This window comes from Schistocerca nitens, chromosome 2, assembly GCF_023898315.1.
Source record: "Schistocerca nitens isolate TAMUIC-IGC-003100 chromosome 2, iqSchNite1.1, whole genome shotgun sequence".
Taxonomy (NCBI): domain Eukaryota; kingdom Metazoa; phylum Arthropoda; class Insecta; order Orthoptera; family Acrididae; genus Schistocerca; species Schistocerca nitens.
In genome coordinates, this window is record NC_064615.1 from 278268716 (window position 1) to 278288089 (window position 19374).

General features: G+C 41.7%; 1 protein-coding gene across 1 annotated transcript in view; it reads left to right on the top strand.

The window, feature by feature from the left end:
• LOC126236029 (uncharacterized) overlaps positions 1 to 19374 on the top strand; it is a 47363-nt gene that overhangs the window by 18729 nt on the left and 9260 nt on the right. Inside the window, exons 4-6 of the mRNA XM_049945050.1 lie at positions 4077 to 4201; positions 7430 to 7552; positions 15982 to 16113. Of these exons, the coding sequence (XP_049801007.1) occupies positions 4077 to 4201; positions 7430 to 7552; positions 15982 to 16113 (380 nt within the window). The remainder of the gene's footprint in view (positions 1 to 4076; positions 4202 to 7429; positions 7553 to 15981; positions 16114 to 19374) is intronic.

The window sequence follows — 19374 nt, forward strand, 5'->3', positions numbered from 1 at the left end:
CATCCATCAAAGTAAGGTGATGGCCTAACGCACCCTGAAAATATGCACATAGAGAAGGAGTACAGCATCAGAATAACTTTAACCACTGAGTTTTACGTATTCAAAGATATGTGTGTCAGTATGCCCAAGCAAAGTCTCCAACAGCTTAACACCTGAACGTCACAGCTGACCTTGGTGACGGTAGGCAGAAGTGGCTGGTGAGAATAGGTCATCAGACTGGACTGGACTGCTGTAGCGAACGTTTACAGACACACCACTGACGTTGAAAAGTGTGGAGCAGGGCGTGGCAGCCGCACAAACACTTACAACACGTTAACTCAAAATGCGAGCAGCCTATCGTCGATTGTAGCCAATGGACTCGTAATTCACCCATCTGAACCTACGATTACATTTTAAGTTACTTGATTAAATCTATAAGCTCTCTGTGTATGGGTTGGACGTGGTGCAACTAGCGCTTATCGATATGCATGGGAGGCATCCTGGTTAAACCTATGGAGGATAAGGTGATGACAAGTTAATGGTTTGACGAATAGAAGCATAGCTTCCTGCCACGGTTGTAAGGCATCAGACAGACAACCTACAGGTTGAATATAACACTGATCAGAGTAGGAGACAGCGTTATACGCTGGAAAAGCAACACTTTTGTGAAAGATTATAGGTTGCTGAAATAAGGAAATGAGATAGCAGGGACCCAGGGGCAGATAGCATTGAGTGCTGAGGCGATTAATGGCTGGCGACCTGAGATCTGGGGTGTTGACGGCCTTACTATGACGTTAAGTGATAGTCTGAAAACTTATGAAGCGATGCATTGGTAAACGTGGGAGGGTTTCAAGTAATTATGAGCTCTGTGACGAGGAAAGAGCACTGCTGGGGCATTTGAGGTTTAATGGGATGGAGGCCCAAGAAAATCAGTAAAAGAGCTGTAAACATTATGGTTGGGCAAAGTCGTGCAGGTAGGATGTGAAGTGTCCTGTACTGCAAGGAAGCAAGGGGGAGGATGTTGTTATGAGTGGCCGGTATCCTCTTTCTACAACAAGAATGCACACTTGATTTATTACAGTTCTTTATTTACATGAACTGGAAGATTTACTTCACCTGAGTACAGGTCATGTTTTGTGGTACAAGCTAATCAGCGATACTCCTCTTGCAGATAGTGAAGTACAATTCTGGTTCAGGTAAAATAGTCTCACTATGGTCACTAATCTGGTCGCCATGTACTGTCGTAGCCTGTGACGAACTAAACCTGCTGTGCAAGTAAACTAACAGACACCAAACTGGATGGTTGAGTGAGGCCCTCCGGTCAGCAGCGGCGGCCTAAATACTTGCTGTCGAGAGGGCGTTGGCGGCAGGTTGCTTGTGGGCGTGTCTCTGGCCGCTCTCGTGATAGGCGCGCTTGATCCAGCGCTTCATCTTTGCCGACCGGTATGCTGGCGACGCTTTACACCAGCACAGGAAGCTACTGTTGCTTTGCAAAGAAGAAATTTGGAGTGGTTGAGAGGTGGCCCTCCTAGTCAGGCATGAGACAGTTGAGGAACAGAATACTTTAAAGGAGATGCTTTAAAGAATTTTACGTCTGTGAACTTCGGTTTTGCTTATCAGAAAAATAATGCCGAAGTCCGAAATGCGTTAGGAGTGAAATTTTATCAAATGAACTACATAATGCTTGTCAACTTCACATCATTCAGTAAAGCTTTGCTTCACGCAAACGCAATAGACTATTTATCTTACTGATTTTGCCTATACTTAATGAACATAATTTGTCACAATATAATAGTATTTGGTCTAACAGAATGGATTTTCCAATTAATTGTTCATGCTGTTATGAAGGTCGGTTAATGTTGTTATCCAAGGATTTCTAATAGGCCTTGTCTTTTTACCTATTTGTTTCTCTGCTGCCTTCACGATTTCTTCTCTCAGGGCTACCCATTCGCCGTCTGCTGTATTTACTTCCCCTGTTGTATTTTATTCAGCTAATGCTTCCTCTGAAACTTTCAAGAACCTCTGGTTCTTTCAGCCTATCCAGGTCCCATCTGCTTAAACTTCTACCTTTTTTTCCAATTTATTCCGTTTTAATCTACAGTGTATAGCCAATAAATTGTGGTCAGAATCCATGTAGCGGCAAATCTGGGAATGATGGTTTCACCTGCGTGTTATCCCCGTCGCTCCCTTAGCCAGAGGCAAAGAATGACTTTCTACAGTAAAAAACACAGAACTGACAAAGCAGAAAACAGTCTTAATTACTGTATGAATCGCAAATGTAGTTATGGGAGTGTAAAAGAACGATTGTCATTGCAGCGGGATGGAACAAAGGTCTGACAGTGGCAAGGTGCTGAGTATACAAAACATGAACAAAACACGTAGTTTTAACCTCTTTATTTTGTCTCAGAGGCGCTGAATGATATAACTAGTAGTAAACTTTTAAGCTGTAGAATGTTCCAGTCATTAATTTGAGATGGATCTATTTATTTACCATTCAATATTTGGCACATTCTTAACTGTGATAAAAAATTAAAAATTTGTCGCAGAGGGTCTCAGAGAGCTACTAACATTTAATTTTCTTGCTTGGAAAACAGACGTAAGAACACTTTAAATATTTAAAGAAAAAGTATGAATGAGAAAACTTTTGCTTCAACTAGCCTTATAGAGTAAGAAAATGAGTCTTAAGAAGGCTCACAAGTTTTAGAACAATAACACACAAAAGAGCAAAAAGAAAGCGATTGATTCGCTGATTTAAGATTGATCTAAGTTAGCTAAAATAGAACGCATCAGCCAACACAAGATTACCGGACACAGCGCAGCCCACGCATCACACAGTTGGAGTTGATTCGACTCAGATTCTGAAACAAAGACAGCGAATATATTAAAACCACGTAACAGAAATAATTGAGAAACTGAAATCGCCTCTCTGACCTAGCCATAGTTGACGTGAAGCAAGGGAAACTGTGTTTGTTTGACGAACGAATGGTCTAAAGTTAACAGTCAGTTGCAGATACAAACGTTTTATAATAGTTTCAACACATGAGGATACTGTAGGAAACACATGTAGAATCAGTATTTACACTTAATCAAGTAATAATGGAACTATAACTGGGTAAAATATTGGCCCTTTTACAGCTGTCTTAACATCAGCTCGGGCGTGTTGCGATTACCAGGGATACTAACACACATTGAGAAAAAAGGCCAAAAGAAAGGCCGCTGGCGAAAACTAAACAAAAGCTATAGGCGAGAAGCCAAAACAGATTTCAGTGAGATGAGCTTAGCAAAGGTATAGAAGTTTTTTCGAATCATGTCTAACACTTAATCGCACGAAAGACAAGGTGGTCACCACTTATTTCAATACCTTTCCTCAATGAATAAGAAATACGGGCAAGAGCACATCCTCCAACCAAGGCCACTGAAATGGAAACTATACCACCTCAAAACGCCCAGCCCGCGAACATGAAGGCAGATGAAAGCAGTGGTTCTTGAAAATGGCGCAGGCACGCTCTCCGTGGTAAACGACTGCCAACCGCAATACGCCGACCAGACCTCCGCCTTCAGCGAGCGACCCCAGTTAGCATCCGGAACAGCCAGCTAGAGCATGAGGCCTCGCAGAGAATCGGTCGTGTTGGTAAATCTCATCCAAGAACCACAGGGCTACCCTCTTGGGACACCAGGGAAGCCGTCACTAAGAAACGAATAGCAGAGAAGTTCAACTAGCGGCCAGTGTCGATTTAAGCACACGCATAGCTCAATAATAAATCTGCTGTTATGTGTCTATTAAAACCCACAAACCAGCATCTGAGCCTTAAAGAAGCAACAGTATAATGAACCAAAAATAAATTCCTACGAAATGAGAAAATCTTCACATTCCCTATAGCACATTGGGTCGTTACACAATCCTATTATCAGTTGACTTAAACCTTGCTTAGTGTTGGTTTTTGAGTACTTTTTCGAACTTCTAACAACAGACTGCATCTATAAAGTTGATGGATATCAATAAATACAAAACCCACTTTTTTTAATTTTAGCCAGTAACACGGTAAAGGCTAAGGAATCTCGCAAATGTCAAGAACGAGACTTAACTTTCCTTACAGGGAAGAAGCAACTTTCCTTTGTCCAGGAACTGACTGTGGAATAGTTGGCGTTCCTTCTGATCGGGAAGCAGAGTGCTACATGACAGATGGCCTAGATGCGTGTTGCCCCACTGGAGTACGATGTGGTGAGTGACTAATATTAAATAAATTCACTGTGTTCATTACATCCAATGTGGATTTATTAAATAGTTCTACAAGTTAACATTTATTGCTGTCTCTACTAAGTATCCTGTAGAACAAGTATGTAGGGGCCATAAAAGAAATAATGCTGGGAATTTCTTCACGAGTTACAGGCGCTGTCAGTCTCTATTTTGCATTTGTATTCTGGGAAAGGGTTTAGGAAACTTCTCTCCTATCTGCTTGTGGTACAATGTCTAAGCCCAGGGGTTGACGGGAAAACGTACATTGCTAATGTTTTTGTCGACTGGTCTTTTAATACTGCAGTTGCTGTGTAAAAAATAACAATTTCCCAAGTCGTAAATGTACTTGTAGAAACATGCAGACAGTTAAAACTTTAACGTTCATCTACATCTACATGGATACTCTGCAAATCACATTTGAGTGCCTGGCAGAGGGCTCATCGAACCACCTTCACAATTCTCTATTATTCCATTCTCGTGTAGCGCGCGGAAAGAACCAACACCTATATCTTTCCGTACGAGCTCTTATTTCCCTTATTTTATCGTGGTAATCGTTCCTCCCTATGTAGGTCGGTGTCAACAAAATATTGTCGCATTCGGAGGAGAATATTGGTGATTGGAATGTCGTTAGAAGATTCCGTCGCAACGGAAAACGCCTTTCTTTTAATGATATCCAGCCCAAATCCTGTATCATTTCTGTAACACTTTCTCCCATATTTCACGATAATACAAAACGTGCTGCCCTTCTTTGAACTTTTTTGATGTACTCTGTCAGCCTATCTGGTAAGGATCCCACACAGCGCAGCAGTCTTCTAAAACAGGACGGATAAGCGTAGTGTAGGAAGTCTCCTTAATAGCTATGTTACATTTTCTAAGTGTCCTGCCAATAAAACGCAGTCTTTGGTTAGCCTTCCCCACAACATTTTCTATGTGTTCTTTCCAATTTAAGTTGTTCGTACCTGTAATACCTAGGTATTTAGCTGAATTTACGGCTTTTAGATTAGACTGATTTATTGTGTGACCGAAGTTTAACTAATTCCTTTTAGCACTCATGTGGATGACCTCACACTTTTAGTTATTTAGGGTACGTTGATTATATAATGTATGTTGATTATATAATGGTAAGACAGCCATTGGGAGATGTGTACTCTGACTATAATTTATTGGTTAAGGAATGAAGACTAAAGAACGGCTGATGGAGATGAGAGCAGGATCATTTAAAATGTCGAGATCTTTTTGAGATTTTCAGAGGGAGCATTAGGCCATGATTAATTGCAATAGAGGAAAAGGACACAGCACAACTAGAATGAGTAGCTTTGAGAAATAGTGAAGGTATCAGAAGATGAATTGAGCTGAAGGACATGGGCCAGTAGAAGTCTTGGAATAAATCATGGGATAATCAGTTTAAGTGACAAAAGGAGAAAATGAGAAGCTGACAAAAGGTAGTACAGATGTCAAAAATATGAGTTTGAGGAAGTGCAAAATCGCTAAGCTTCAATGAGTTATGGAAAAAAGCATGTATACCTAAGAGCGAGACAGACAACGCCTTTAAGAAAATTAAAGAGTATTTTGGACGTAAAAGAAGCTGCTGCATGAATATCAAGGGCTCATATGGCAAGCGTGTACTAAACAAAGAAGTGAAACTTCGAAGATATAAGAAATACATACAAGGGCTATAAAAGAAAAATTAACTTCAAGACAGTTTTACAATACGAGAAGATTAATTAGATGAAAGTAAGAAGAACTTGATGAACAACTGAAAGATCCGATTTGAAACAACGCCCCTGGACTAGACGACATTCCCTCAGAACTATTCAGTCCCTTGGGAGAGTCAGCCACGGCAAAAGTATTCCATCTGGAGTGTAAGCAACATGATAAGGTGAAATACCATGAGGCTTCTAGAAGGATGTAATAATTCCGATTTCAATGGAAGCAGGCGCTGGCTGGTATGGATATTACCGGACTACCGGTTTAGTAGGTCTTGGTTGCAAAATACCGACATGAATGCAAAAACTGGTAGATGATCAGTTTGAGTTCTGCAGAAATACAGCAACCGCTAAGAATTACCTATCGAAGAGGATAGGTTAAAGTAAGGCTAACCTACGTTTGATGGAAACATTTTGACAATGTTGACTTGAATACGTTCTTTGAAAATCTGAAGCTGAGAGGAAAAAATACACGAAGCGGAATGGTATCTACAGCTTGTACAGAGTTAAGAATAATATGACTGTCATGAAATGGAAGCAGTAGCTGGGAGAGGTGTCAGATGTTATTCAGTCTGTATTATCAGCAATGTACCTATTATTACACAGGCTGAACTGTAAAACTCAGAAACAAACTTTTTGTGCAGAAATCTGAATCTCATGAAAGAAATTTTCCGTGAACTGGGCATAGCTTGAGAAAGATAAAGATAAGAAATATAGTTCCGTCCATGTTAAAAACTGGAAGTAGAATGGGATATCTACCGATAACAGCAAAAATACTGTTGTAGGTACGAAAAATGTTCCATATACAATGATAAATATTGTCATAATAAAAGAGCAAATTTTAATCTATATTTTTATGCTGTCTCCTTAAACTTGAAGATAGGGTGAATAGCTGTCGGCATAAGGGAAAATTGTTGTTGATAATTGACATAAACTTGCCGTTGAATTACTTGGTCTGAATGAAGGAAATGAGAAAAAGTTTTGCTTCATGGGTTATGAAGCAGCCAGCGTTTTTCTTTCACGCTATTAATACCGTTTATGTTTATATGGTTCATCAGATTAGTCGGGTATCTCCTGTATACCACTGTTTCATACTACACTGGAGACCTCTCACGGTCTTTAGCAGGCAGACCAGAAGTGTGACAAATGTGCCATTTACGTTGTTGGTACAATCTACTGCGATAAACTCTTCCCGTTTTTGAAACCATTTTACGACTTCATATATACAATACTATGACCGGCTTGCAGCACGCAAACCACAATGCCGAAGGCAGAGCTTGCAACAGATTTGGTTGCACCGAAAAGATTCACGTTCACCTAATAACGCACTCAACAGAGTAATTTTACGTCAGCTTGCCGCTCTAGTGTCGCTGTGTAAAAAGAAAGCATTCAGGTATCTCGCAACAGTGTATGTATGTAACCAGGAAATGTGATAATTTAGAATAGCCTTATACTATACGGAGAAATATTCCTGTATCTGTTTGGTAAAATAATAAAACTTTTACAGTGAATGATACCGACATTCCTCCGGCCGAGTGTTCATACAAGGGGAAGACATACCGGGAGGATCAGAGAATAGATGGAACTTACTCTGAGTGCAAGAAATGCGTCTGCCAAAAAGGATTTGACGGTAAGTGACTGCCTTCCATCTTGCAGACTTCCATCTGCCTTCATACCGAACGATCTAGTACGGATTAAACATACACAACCAACAAATGAATTCAACAGTGTTGTGTTCCATCGATGTGACACGTTGATTTTGTTTCGAGTAATACTGCCTACGTATGTTTTCTTCTTCACTAGTAGTCACAATTTCCCCGTAAACAGGTACCTTTCTTAGTTAGTGTTACCTCCATACACGTTAATAATTCAATTTAGTCTCACATGTGACAAGTATTTGCGCGTCATCTCTGCATATATCATTTCATAAAACATTAATGAAACCAAGTAACATCGTGTACTTGTGAACAAGCAGGCTAGCTTGGAAAGTTTACATCCAAAACCGAAAAGCAAACAGTTAATATTTGCTGTTGGTCATCATTCTTCAGAGATAAGGGAGGTTTTTAAAGAGCGTTATACATTCAAAAGGACAATATTCAATTTTCAGCATTTCTTTGCTGTTGGTACGTGACACATGCTAGGTTCAGTTTACAGAAATTGTTAACCACTGTGTGACCGATTGTAGGGTCGACTTAAGCACAAACCCGGACGCGTGACATGGCGTGCACTATGTGCTTTGTTGTATTGTCACAGTCTTGCAGCTTCATCCTTCAGCAAGGAGGAGTTGAAAATTGGATATTGCCAATTTGAATGGCTAACGCACTTTAAAAATATCCTGCATCTCTGAAGAAAGAAGAATTATAGTAAACTGCAATTGTATACTTTCCGTTTAGAATGTGAACATTTTAGGCTAGATCAGACCGGGACTGTTAATGAATATCAATTCATATACACACAGAGAGTAACTGTCTTTCAGCCCAACGGCAGAGAAATCACAGCAACTGAAGAACTTGAATCACTACTCCACGTTTACGTGAAAAATTTCATTCCTTTATTCAATAATTAATGAGAATTCTTTACTCCAACGAATATCTTGCACGTTACTCTACATGAAAATGCTGAAAAATAAAGGTTGTTTTATACATACATTTTTATTGACCAATATGGATTCGGAATGCGACTTCTTGACATAATTAAAATGCAGCACATCGTGTAACTCTTTTTAGCCAACCTACTCAAGAACTGTAAGTGCAAGGACCGTAATAAGTTAAATACAGTCAGGGTCTAAAAATATAGCGAGTTGTATTTAATTGTGAATGGATTCCTAAAATTTAACCGAATTCTAGCATCTGTTTAATTTTGAGTGTCTAATAAAGTAGAGAAATGAAATGAAACTGTGTTTAACTAATGAGCAGCACCAATTCTTAAATTAAAAGATATCGATAATTATTTCCGTCTTAATTTTTAATCTAACGTCGCTTATTGTATTAAGTTATCAGACATAAAATGTTATTCCGCATCGTGATGTGATTAAGACCATCTGTTTACACACTAAACGTGCAATATGTATGCAGTCTTGGTGCATGCATCCAATCTGCACAGAACAGAATTAATACGTTTTCTGCTGACGTCACCAGGGCGGACCTCTCGAGATGACTATAGCTGCCATAACAGATTCGACTTGCATTTTCAAGGACAAAGGTTCTAATCTCCATCTAACCAATCAGTCACTTATATAGAATTCCTAAATCACTTACGGTAAACAAAAGGGACGGTTTATCTGAAAAGGATAACGGCAGACTTTAATCCTGTCCATCCACAATGTGAGTTTAGACTTCGTCTTTAATGACGCCTTCATTCATGGAACGCTTAACGCTAACTGCCCTTTCACCGGCACTGAAATTTTAATCCATAAAATTCCAAAAATTGCAAGGCAGGATTACACTAACTGTATTTACAAGGTCGTTCAATAAGCAAAGTAACACGTTTGTCTCCGAAATTAAATTGACTTTATTCAGGATTCCAAAACACCATATTGTTAACCACTCTTTAGGCTACAGAAAGCTATTTTTCAACATAATCTCCGTTCAATGCGACGGCCTTACGCCACCTTACTGAGAGGATCTGTACACTAGCTTGGTACCACTCTACTGATCGGCGTCGGAGACAACGTCTTGCCGCATCAGCAACCTCCACACCATCCATACTTCGTTGGGCCAAACAGATGGAAGTCGGAAGGTACGAGACTCGGGCTGTAAGGTGGATGAGGAGGAACAGTCCAATGAAGTTTTGTGAGCTCCTCTCGACTGTGCGGACTTGCGTTAGGCCTTGCTTTGCCACAAGAAAGGAGAAGTACGTTTGCATTTTTGTGGCGACGAACACGCTGAAGTCGCTTCTTCAAATTCTTGAGGGTAGTGCGATACACTGCAGGGTTGATCGTTGAACCATGAGGCAGGAAATCGAACAGATTACACCCTCGAAGTCCCAGAAGACCGCCGCCACGACTTTACCGGCTGAGGGTGCAGTTTTGAACTTTCTCTACAGAGGAGAGCTCGTGTGGCACCGCTCTGTGGATTGCTGTTTTGTTTCTGGTTCGAGGCGATGAGCCCATGGTTCATCGCGTGTTACAATGTACGACAAAAAATTGTCATGATTGGTCTTGTAACGCGCAATCATTTCTTTCATTGCTCTGTATCGTGTTCTGTTAGGCGGTGATGAACCCAGCACATTTCCACCACCAATACTGGTCACGGATCCGTCGATCACCTCGAATGAGAGTGTCCACACGTTCCAACATTGCAAGGGTCACAACCGCGTGCCGCTGACCGGCACACAGGTGATCGGTCAGGTTTCCACGATCTTGTTGCGATGTTGACACACACCTCGCCCAACGACCCACCGTGCTTTTTTTCACCGCCTTGCCTCTGTAGACATTCTGCAGGCGCCTATGAGTACCTGCGATCATCTGGCCTTCCGCCAAAAGAAAGTCAATGACAGCTCTGTGCATTTACGTTACTGACACTATTTTGAAGGCAACCCGTAGGCCGCCACCTAGCGGAACTTCATAAAACAGTGCGGGCTCAAGCGGGAATACTCCACAATATACCTCAACAAGTCCCGCATTTTTAAAATCTAAATTAGCCGAGAAGAAATTTATTGTATTGTTTATTGAACGACCGAGTGCTAAAAATGCCAACCCTCCAGATATATAATCAGAATATCATACTAGCTGCGTCTGAAGAGCACGGCGAATGGTCTCAGAAAATAAAGGAGAGTTACAAACAAAATATCTCTTCCGGCCTTCAAAGTAATCCCCATTAGCGACAACAAACTTCTGACGTTGGTTGTAAAGTTGTTGTAAACTGAAAGCAAACGCTTCTTGCGGAATCGTTCGTAGCACTGTTTGGCTGTGAGCACTATGGGACTTAACATCTGAGGTCATCAGTCCCATAAAACTTAGAACTACTTAAACCTAACTAACCTAAGGCCATCACACACATCCATGCCCGATTCAGGATTCGAACCTGCGACCGTAGCGGTCACGCGGTTCCAGACTGAGGCGCCTAGAACTGCTCGGCCGCACCGGCCGGCCGTAGCACTGTGGTCACTCGATGTTGGATATCCACACCATTACGGTAGATGAGACCTGGCGCCATCCGGATATCCAGAAACTATGCAGCAGTAAATGACGTGCTTTTCATCGTCTTTCCCACCTGTCTCGGGTAGAAATTCACGCTCCCTCAACCTCTTGCTGTCTAAAAAGAAGAATCAACATCGTCTTATCTTGGATTTTCTCAGCCAATGTTTTTTTCATGGTGGGGAAGACGATGAACACCGTGCCATCGACTGTCGCTTGGTCTCCGGATCTTATTCTTATCACTAAGACTCATCTCCTGTAACGATGCGGATATTCAATAGCGCGCGACCGCGCTGCTTCCAACGATAGCACTAGAAGCGTTTGCTAATAGTTTCCAACGGCTTTACAGTAAATGTCCGATGTGTGTTGTAGCTAAAGGTGATTATTTTGAAGGCCAGTAAACGTATTTTGTCTGTAACTCTAGTTTCCTTTATGAGACTATTCACCGAACGTTCCAGACGTACCTTGTAGGGTGTTGTGTGTGTGTACGAGGAGGGTTGCTAGTCTTAGCAAACATTTTGAATATAGTTACTGTACTGCAGTCTTTACACTAACGGAAAAAATAGCAAGAGCAAAAAATAATTATTGTAGAATAATGAAATTTCTGGGATACATTTTCCTAGGGAAAATGTTTAAATGAATGACACTGTAACACGGCAGGCTAATGTGAGCGCGAGAGAAGCCGTTACAAATGTAAAGAGCTGGTACGTTAATAACCGGTGCAACTGCCAGAATATTGAATGCACGCATGCGAACGTCCATGCACGTTGTTTCACAGGTGCCGGATGTCAGTTTGTGGGATGGATTCCTTGCTTGCTGTACTTCATCAGCCAATACAGGAGCTGCTAATGCTTTTTGCGGAGGAAGCTGCAGTCCGATAATGACCGATATGTGCACGATTGGCGACAGGTCTCGTGATCGAGCAGTCCAAGGCAACGCTTTGGCTTACAACAGTGGTATGTGCGCGCGCGTTATACTGTTGGAAAATACTCCTGGGAATGCTGTTCATAAATGGCAGCACAACATTTGAATCACCAGACTGATTCACAAATTTGCAGTCAGGGTTCGTCATACGAAATCGCACCCAAGGTGTAGATTCAGTGTGTCTAGCACACGGACAGGTTGGTTGCAGGCTCTCAGCAGGCCTCCTTCGAACCAACACACAACCATCACTCACACCTAGGCAGATTCAGCTTCCACCGAAAAACACAACGAACCTCCACTCTGCCTTCCGATGAGCCCTCGCTTGACACTACTGAAGTCGCAAATGGCGCTGGTTTGGGGTCAATGGAATGTACGATACAGGATGTCTTGCTCGGAGATGTACTTGAAATATCCAATTTGTAACCGTTCGTTCTGTCACTGTGGTTCTAACTGCTGCTCAGATTGCTGCTGCGGATGTAACACGATGCTCCAGATCCACAATCCGGACACGACGGTCTTCCCTCTAGGTAGTGGCACGTAATCGTCCGGAAACCGGTCTTCTTGCGACCGTCATTCTCGTGATCACCGCTGACAGCTGTCATGTACAGTGGCAACATTCCCACCAAGTCTCTCTGCAGTATCTCAGAAGGAACATCCAGTTTTTCGTACCTCCATTACACGACTACGTTCAAACTCAGTGATATTTTTATAGTTGTGTCTTTGTCACCTTAAAGCCATTCCTGGACTAACATCACCTCACCATGCCATAAGATAATTAACGCTCAAGACCGTTACAGTTTGTATTTAAAGCCAATCTGACTTGCATTCTCATAGTGGCGCTGCTAGCGGCCTTCTTATGCGAATCGCCAGACACTTGAATAGATACCATCTTTCAGGTGCAGAAACACGCCTACCAACTTTCATTTACGTCGCAAAACTCCTTCTTGGAGCAGTGATTTTTTTTTTCGACAGTGTGGATTAAAGTTTAAGTATCGCTGAAAATGAAGTTAGAGACGAACTCGAACCTCGCTTGGGGAAAGGACGGCGAATGAAGTCAATCGTTTCTTCTTCAAACAAACTGTCCTGGCATTTTCCATAAGTTGTATACAGAATTCAAGGAAATTCCTGGTTGGTCAGATGGGGATTTGAACCGCGTCTTGCCAAATGCATGTCCAGCCTCTCACCGCTCCTATAGCCATCCCGTCCTGTCCGCACTGATGAGGCCAATAGAACACGTACTGGTTCGGTTCCAAAATGCACGCTCTCTGGATTTATTAATCTTATCAGGATCTCTCTTATATGGACTCCTGAGAATTTAGCTACACTTTTAATGAAGATTTAGAGTAGTCTAGACACTGTATTGATCAAATTAGGGGAAGTCTTAAAAAGGCTCTAACTTCTTCTTATTTACTTTGAGCTTCTGGTTTACTTCTGCTGTTCGGTTAAGACTGTTATGCATAAGTTACAGCGACTGTCATTTTCTAGTTTCATTTAGGTAGTGTCGTACGCACCTTCCACCTTACGCCACCTTGTCAATTAGTTTGTAAAATTTGAGAGTACCTTACTGCCCGTAATAAATAGAAGCTCTGTTTCATAACGTCCACCAAAACACCTCGTAAACTGTTGGGATTAAATCGCCACACACCTGTCCGTTTAATCCACGCCACATGCAGTCTATTGTGTCCTGAACTAATATGTCTTTTATAATATCTGCTACATAGCGCCTATTGTCCTGAACTAATATGTCTTTTACAGTATCTGCTAGATAGCGTCTGTCTCTAAGATTGACTGAGATCGCAGGCACTGAACACAAGCATACTCCGGTCTTACACAAAATAAATATATATAAGTGAGACATAAAAAAGATAAAATATCTACAAATATTATTTATCAACAGCTGCTGTAACTCTGGGTTGCTATTTGCTACTGAAGAAGTGCATGTAGGTAGATAGCGCAACCTCGTTATACATAAAACGTCTTCCAACAAACTAGTAAATTTTATGCATGTCGATTTGTTATTGATAGCAATTCATAATTTTAGAATTCAGGACGTCCTTGTTGAGTAGCTTTCATTATTAAACAGTGCAATCAATAATCAGGCAAATCATCTTTGCCTGTAATACGGAATATCAGCACTGAAGACTGTGCAATTACCTAGCTTGAAATGGCGCAGCTGTAAATAATTTCACGTCGCCTTTATCTGATGGTAGATGCCTCTACTGTTTCACGATACTATCTTCAATAATATGAGTTCACAGCATCAGAAGAACAAAATTCTTCAACACTTACCCCTTGTGTCTTTAAATATTGTTAGTTAAATTATAACCGGTAGATCAACAAAGTTTGTCACGTGGCGACTACGTAAAGCCGTGGCGTTGAAATTGGCCTAAAAAAAAATAAAAAAATTCTAATGTGTGTGAAATCTTATGGGACTTAACTGCTAAGGTCATCAGTCCCTAAGCTTACACACCACTTAACCTAAATTATCGTAAGGACAAACACACACACACATGCCCGAGGGAAGACTCGAGCCTCCGCCGGGATCAGCCGCACAGTCCATGACTGCAGCTCCCAAGACCGCTCTGCTAATCCCGCGCGGCTGTCCTCAAAACCCCAAGTGTAAATTTAATTTGAGGTGTATCTGAAGGAGAACTGTTAAAAGGTAAACTGAAAACTGACCTGAAACTATGTAAAACACTTCACTAATATTTGTGTACAGTAGATTAATTGTATCGATGCTCTTCAATAATGTCCGTTGACAGTTGACAGTGTGATTGCAGAGATGTTCGTCCGGCAGCTTCCTACCTGAGACGATTGCAGCAAGATCTCTGGCACCGACGCTCTGCTGTCTCGCCGATCGCTTGTCCGTCAGAATACACAGTAAATAAAAACTCACCAAACCGTAACAGAATACGGGGCAAGCTTAACCGAGTTAATTTAATAGCGAGAACGGAGGTTTCGAAAACAACAGTGGACAATTGCCGAACACCAACACCGACTTGCAGCCCGTCTGTTTATTTTTCACTTCACCAAAAGTAATTGAGGAGCGCGGCCCTTCCACAGATTCCAATACAGTTTTGAGCATACCAAACCAGACTATAGTCAGCTCACTGCTCCAAACTAAGACATTCCGTTTCACCCGTAATATTCAGTTTATCTCGTAGTTGCGACACAACATAGCTCACCATCGCTCCTCAACTGTTCCTTCGTAGCATTATTCACGGATATTAATTCTCCTAAAGGGTCGAAGCTCCTAAAATTACAACAAAATTACATAAACACTTGGAATTAAGATTAGATAATAAGTAAAAACATTGATTATGCGTAATACATCACATTGGATTTGCATACACAAAATTATTACACTTTAAAATAAGCAATGTTTTACAGATAAAAAGAAAAAAAACACAAATGTTCTGCATAATTCCAAACGGTCAGTAGTAGTAGCTTGTTACAGTTCGGGGCCACGACGTTTTGTTGTACGCTGCGGTGTTGCTGTAAATCACATGTGTCAAATAGATGTATGGTTTCCTGAACTTAGAAGTATCTCGTCGGATTTTGACCATTTCTTGTGCGCTTAATTCGGTACGACATTTCGTTGTCCTCGGTATCCTCTGCCATTAGTTAGGCTGTTCTAATCCATTATTTCGAAGTTCAGTAAGCCGCTAGTAATGATCAGTTGTATAGTGTAGCAGATTTCTGGAAACTAGACAGTTTACAGCTATCCTCAAAAAGGGAAAAGTAATTTCTGCATTTCGGATTCTACGAATAAACATATTTTTCAATGCTGAAGACTCAGCGGTGCTAGGCCTTCCGCCTGAAGTACATGGGAATGTTTTTACTAAAGTATGCTTCCAGAACAGAGTACTCAAAACAGAATTTGTCTCCAAAGTTAAAGCACAGACAAGAAGGTGCTGGTATTGCCAGTAAATATCTTTCAGTTTTCGATGAGTTTTCTAGCGTCATTAAATTCCTAACAAGCTAACGCTCTTTTGCAGGAACCTTGGATGGACCCTGGTGTAAGAAGAACGTCTGTGAGTATTCCCTCTTTCGCAGACGGTCTGAAATTGCAAAATGTGCTCCGATATTCCGTGAGGATGACAACTGTTGTGCTTACAGATTCCACTGCCGTAAGTATTGCAACTTACTTTGCCGTAATTTCCTCTACTAAAAAATTAACGATTAAGTTTCAAAAGCCACTTTATACACGTTTGTAAATGAAGTGCATTTTAATATGATTCAGTGATTCACAGAGTGACCGCTGAAAATGTTTCGTGATTGCTTTGATGCGAGAATTTTACTGTACCCAAGCTGAAGCTTTCGAGATCCGTTACTAAACTGCCGTGTTGGCTGTGAGGACGCAAGGCGTTTGGAAGAAGTTGTACTGCAGTCTTGGAATGCCTAGCAACTGCAAATTCTGCTCAGACTCATGGGACTTTCCCGTTGCTTTAACTGCGATTCAGACACTTTCACCAGACCAAATTACTTCGGTGTCCCAACCGGCAACGGACGCTCGACACTCGGCAACAGTTCTAAGTGAAACTCCCGACAGCACATACCCCCTCCCACACCTCCTCCCCCCCCCCCCCCCCGGCCAGATTAAGTGGTAGGACGGCCGAGCGGACAGTCCGTAAAAAACTGGACACAGATCAAGCATGAAAACAGGGAGAAGTTATACTGACGTGTGAAAAAAAAGCAAAATAGAAAAAGCAAACCGTCCAACTTTAAAAAGTCAGTGTCGAGCAAAGTGTAGGAGCGAAGTCGTCGTGGTTCAGTGATCACGGTACTGGACTACAAAACGGACGAGCCGCGTTCGGAACACCCGTGTGCTGATTATTTATTTCACAACATTATGAACTGTCCGTCCGGTTGCTGAAATGTGCGTTCTTTTTCTGTAGTGTTGGCAGTTGTCATACTATAAATTGGTTGTAGAATGTAACGTAAGTCTAGTGCTAAGAATACTTTAACGACGCAAGTAAATGTGAGAGCAGATGCGGTAGCACATAGTATCTCACATAAATGAAAACAACAAATAATCGGGTGTGCATTATGTTACAACAAAGAAATTCAAGAATGAGAACTTTCGAGACGGCGCATTTCAAAAACGTTAAAAACATATGTTTTTACGCAGCACAGAGAAACTGTGTGGCTGTGAAACTGTTGCGTTAATTTGGTGTAGGTTGTGTGACAAACTGTTATGTTTACATCATTTCCTTTGGAGTGATTACATTCACATTTGTACAAACACCTAAATCGATCAAGGAGGCATATTCCACTCACTTGCCAGGCGCACAAATTAGGTGCATCGGTAAGAGATACCTGTCAAATGACACATGTACTGTCACTAATGCCGTGTATGACACACCAGACGTGTTTTCCGGTGGAGGATTCGGTTGAATTGTCGGCTTGTCATCAAAGATTTCTGGTTCTCATTCGAAAGCCACTTTCTTTCCGTTGCTAATAGAGTAGTTGTACACAATCAGCTTTTATTACAGGTCGCTTCCTTACACCTTGCTGTTGCAAACGGACGTTACACCACAATACAGACACAAATTTGAATACAGCGAAAAAAAATAGTATTGGCACGAGGGAACTTCGACCACGGTTTGCCCGATTAGTGCCCCGACACAGTCACCACTTTGATAAACCTCATTTTCTTCGTTATTTGTCGTTGCATTTGTTCGAGGCGGACGTCACATGATACCCGTTCAAGTTCAAAATTCCTCCATTCACTCCGTTTTTATCAACCACGACGTCACTGCTCTTCTACGCTGTTATGTATTGCACTGTGAACGGCCCTTGGACACTGTCTCTATTCTGCATTTTTTTTTTTTTTTTTTTGCACAGTTCAGTACACTTTCTTCCTGTTTTCATGCTTAATCTATGTTCAGTTTTTGAAGGTCTGTTCAGTGGCCCATCTTACCACTAAATCTGAGGGAGAACGAATGGGAGGTTCCCTTGTGAGGAGTTCGTTTGTAATTCCGCAGCAACAACTACCGTTAGCGATTTTTCTAAGAGCCGAAAACCCGGAAGTACATAAATAGGAGAGTATGGCAGCAAAATCCCTGGTTCTTCTTCTGTTTGTTGGGTAAATAGTGGACTCAATCATTTCTGCAGTACTATTTGCATTAAAGTAATACGACAGAACACGCTCATACCTGGGCAAACAGCAACGCTGAAGAAACCTGTCACCACGATCTTTCACCCTACTGCAGGGATGCCTCAAGGCTCTGTCCTGTCCTCCCTCCTTTGCAGCAAGTCACCTCAGACATTCAGAAATCATCACCTCCCACCGATCTCCTGCGGTATACCGACAGCACCGCCTACCTAGCTACGCACCACACCTTCTAATTCTCCCACGCCTCCCTCCAACGCCACTTGTGTCTCCCGGTCGAGTAAGTGGGAAATGCAAGTCACTCCAAGGAAAAGCCAAGTTACTGTCTTTAGTCGCGCATCTCTGTGATTCTATCGTTCAGTTTTCCACCTCTCCCTCTACAACCAACCCAATTCTTTGCCTAACGTATAATTTAGAACTACATTCTGATATAAAACTCACATGGAATGCGTATCTCCTAGCAGTAGAACACAACGGCCGAAACCTGCTACAACTTCTAACTACTTGAGACCCACATCATTCTATCATTACCCTCACCTATAAATCCCTCATCCAGCCCATACTAACAATTTCAACACTACCTGGGAGTCTGCCTCCCCTAAATTGTACAAATCCCTTCACAGCATGGAATGATACTCCACCTTGTCTTCCAATTGCTCCAGACTTCCCCAACGCACATCCTACGCCAACTTCCACGACCTCTCATGTCGGAGCGCCTTCTCACCCACTACATAAATCGTAAAGCCCATTCTCAGCACTCAGTATTCTATCAACTAATCACCAATACAGGTATTCTGCAGCAGCACTAAATACATATACCAGCTTGCACGCACCTTCAGACATTACCCGTTCTCTCCCACAGGAATTTCAACCAACTCTCAGTACCAGACCTAGTCACACCGCTGCACGTCACACCATCCCACCATTTCCTTGAAAACGAACATATGACACACCCTTCTGTGGGACGCATGCCGCGATATTTGCTACGCTAACAGGTGTCCACACGATTTTGTTTTACAGAAAAATCCTGGGAAAACACATTAGGTCATCAGACAGGGGAAAATGGGTTGCAGAAGATCTACTAGAGGCTGTGAGACTAGTCGAAGAGCAAGGTATAACTAAAAGGAAAGCAGCTCGAATGAAAAATATACCAGAACGAACATTAAGGAGGAGAATTGCTAAGCACAATTTCAAGAAAAAAAAAAAAGATGTGGACTATTATCATACTTGGGTGAAGATGCACAAAGGAAATTATTTGCCCATGTAAAGAAATTGC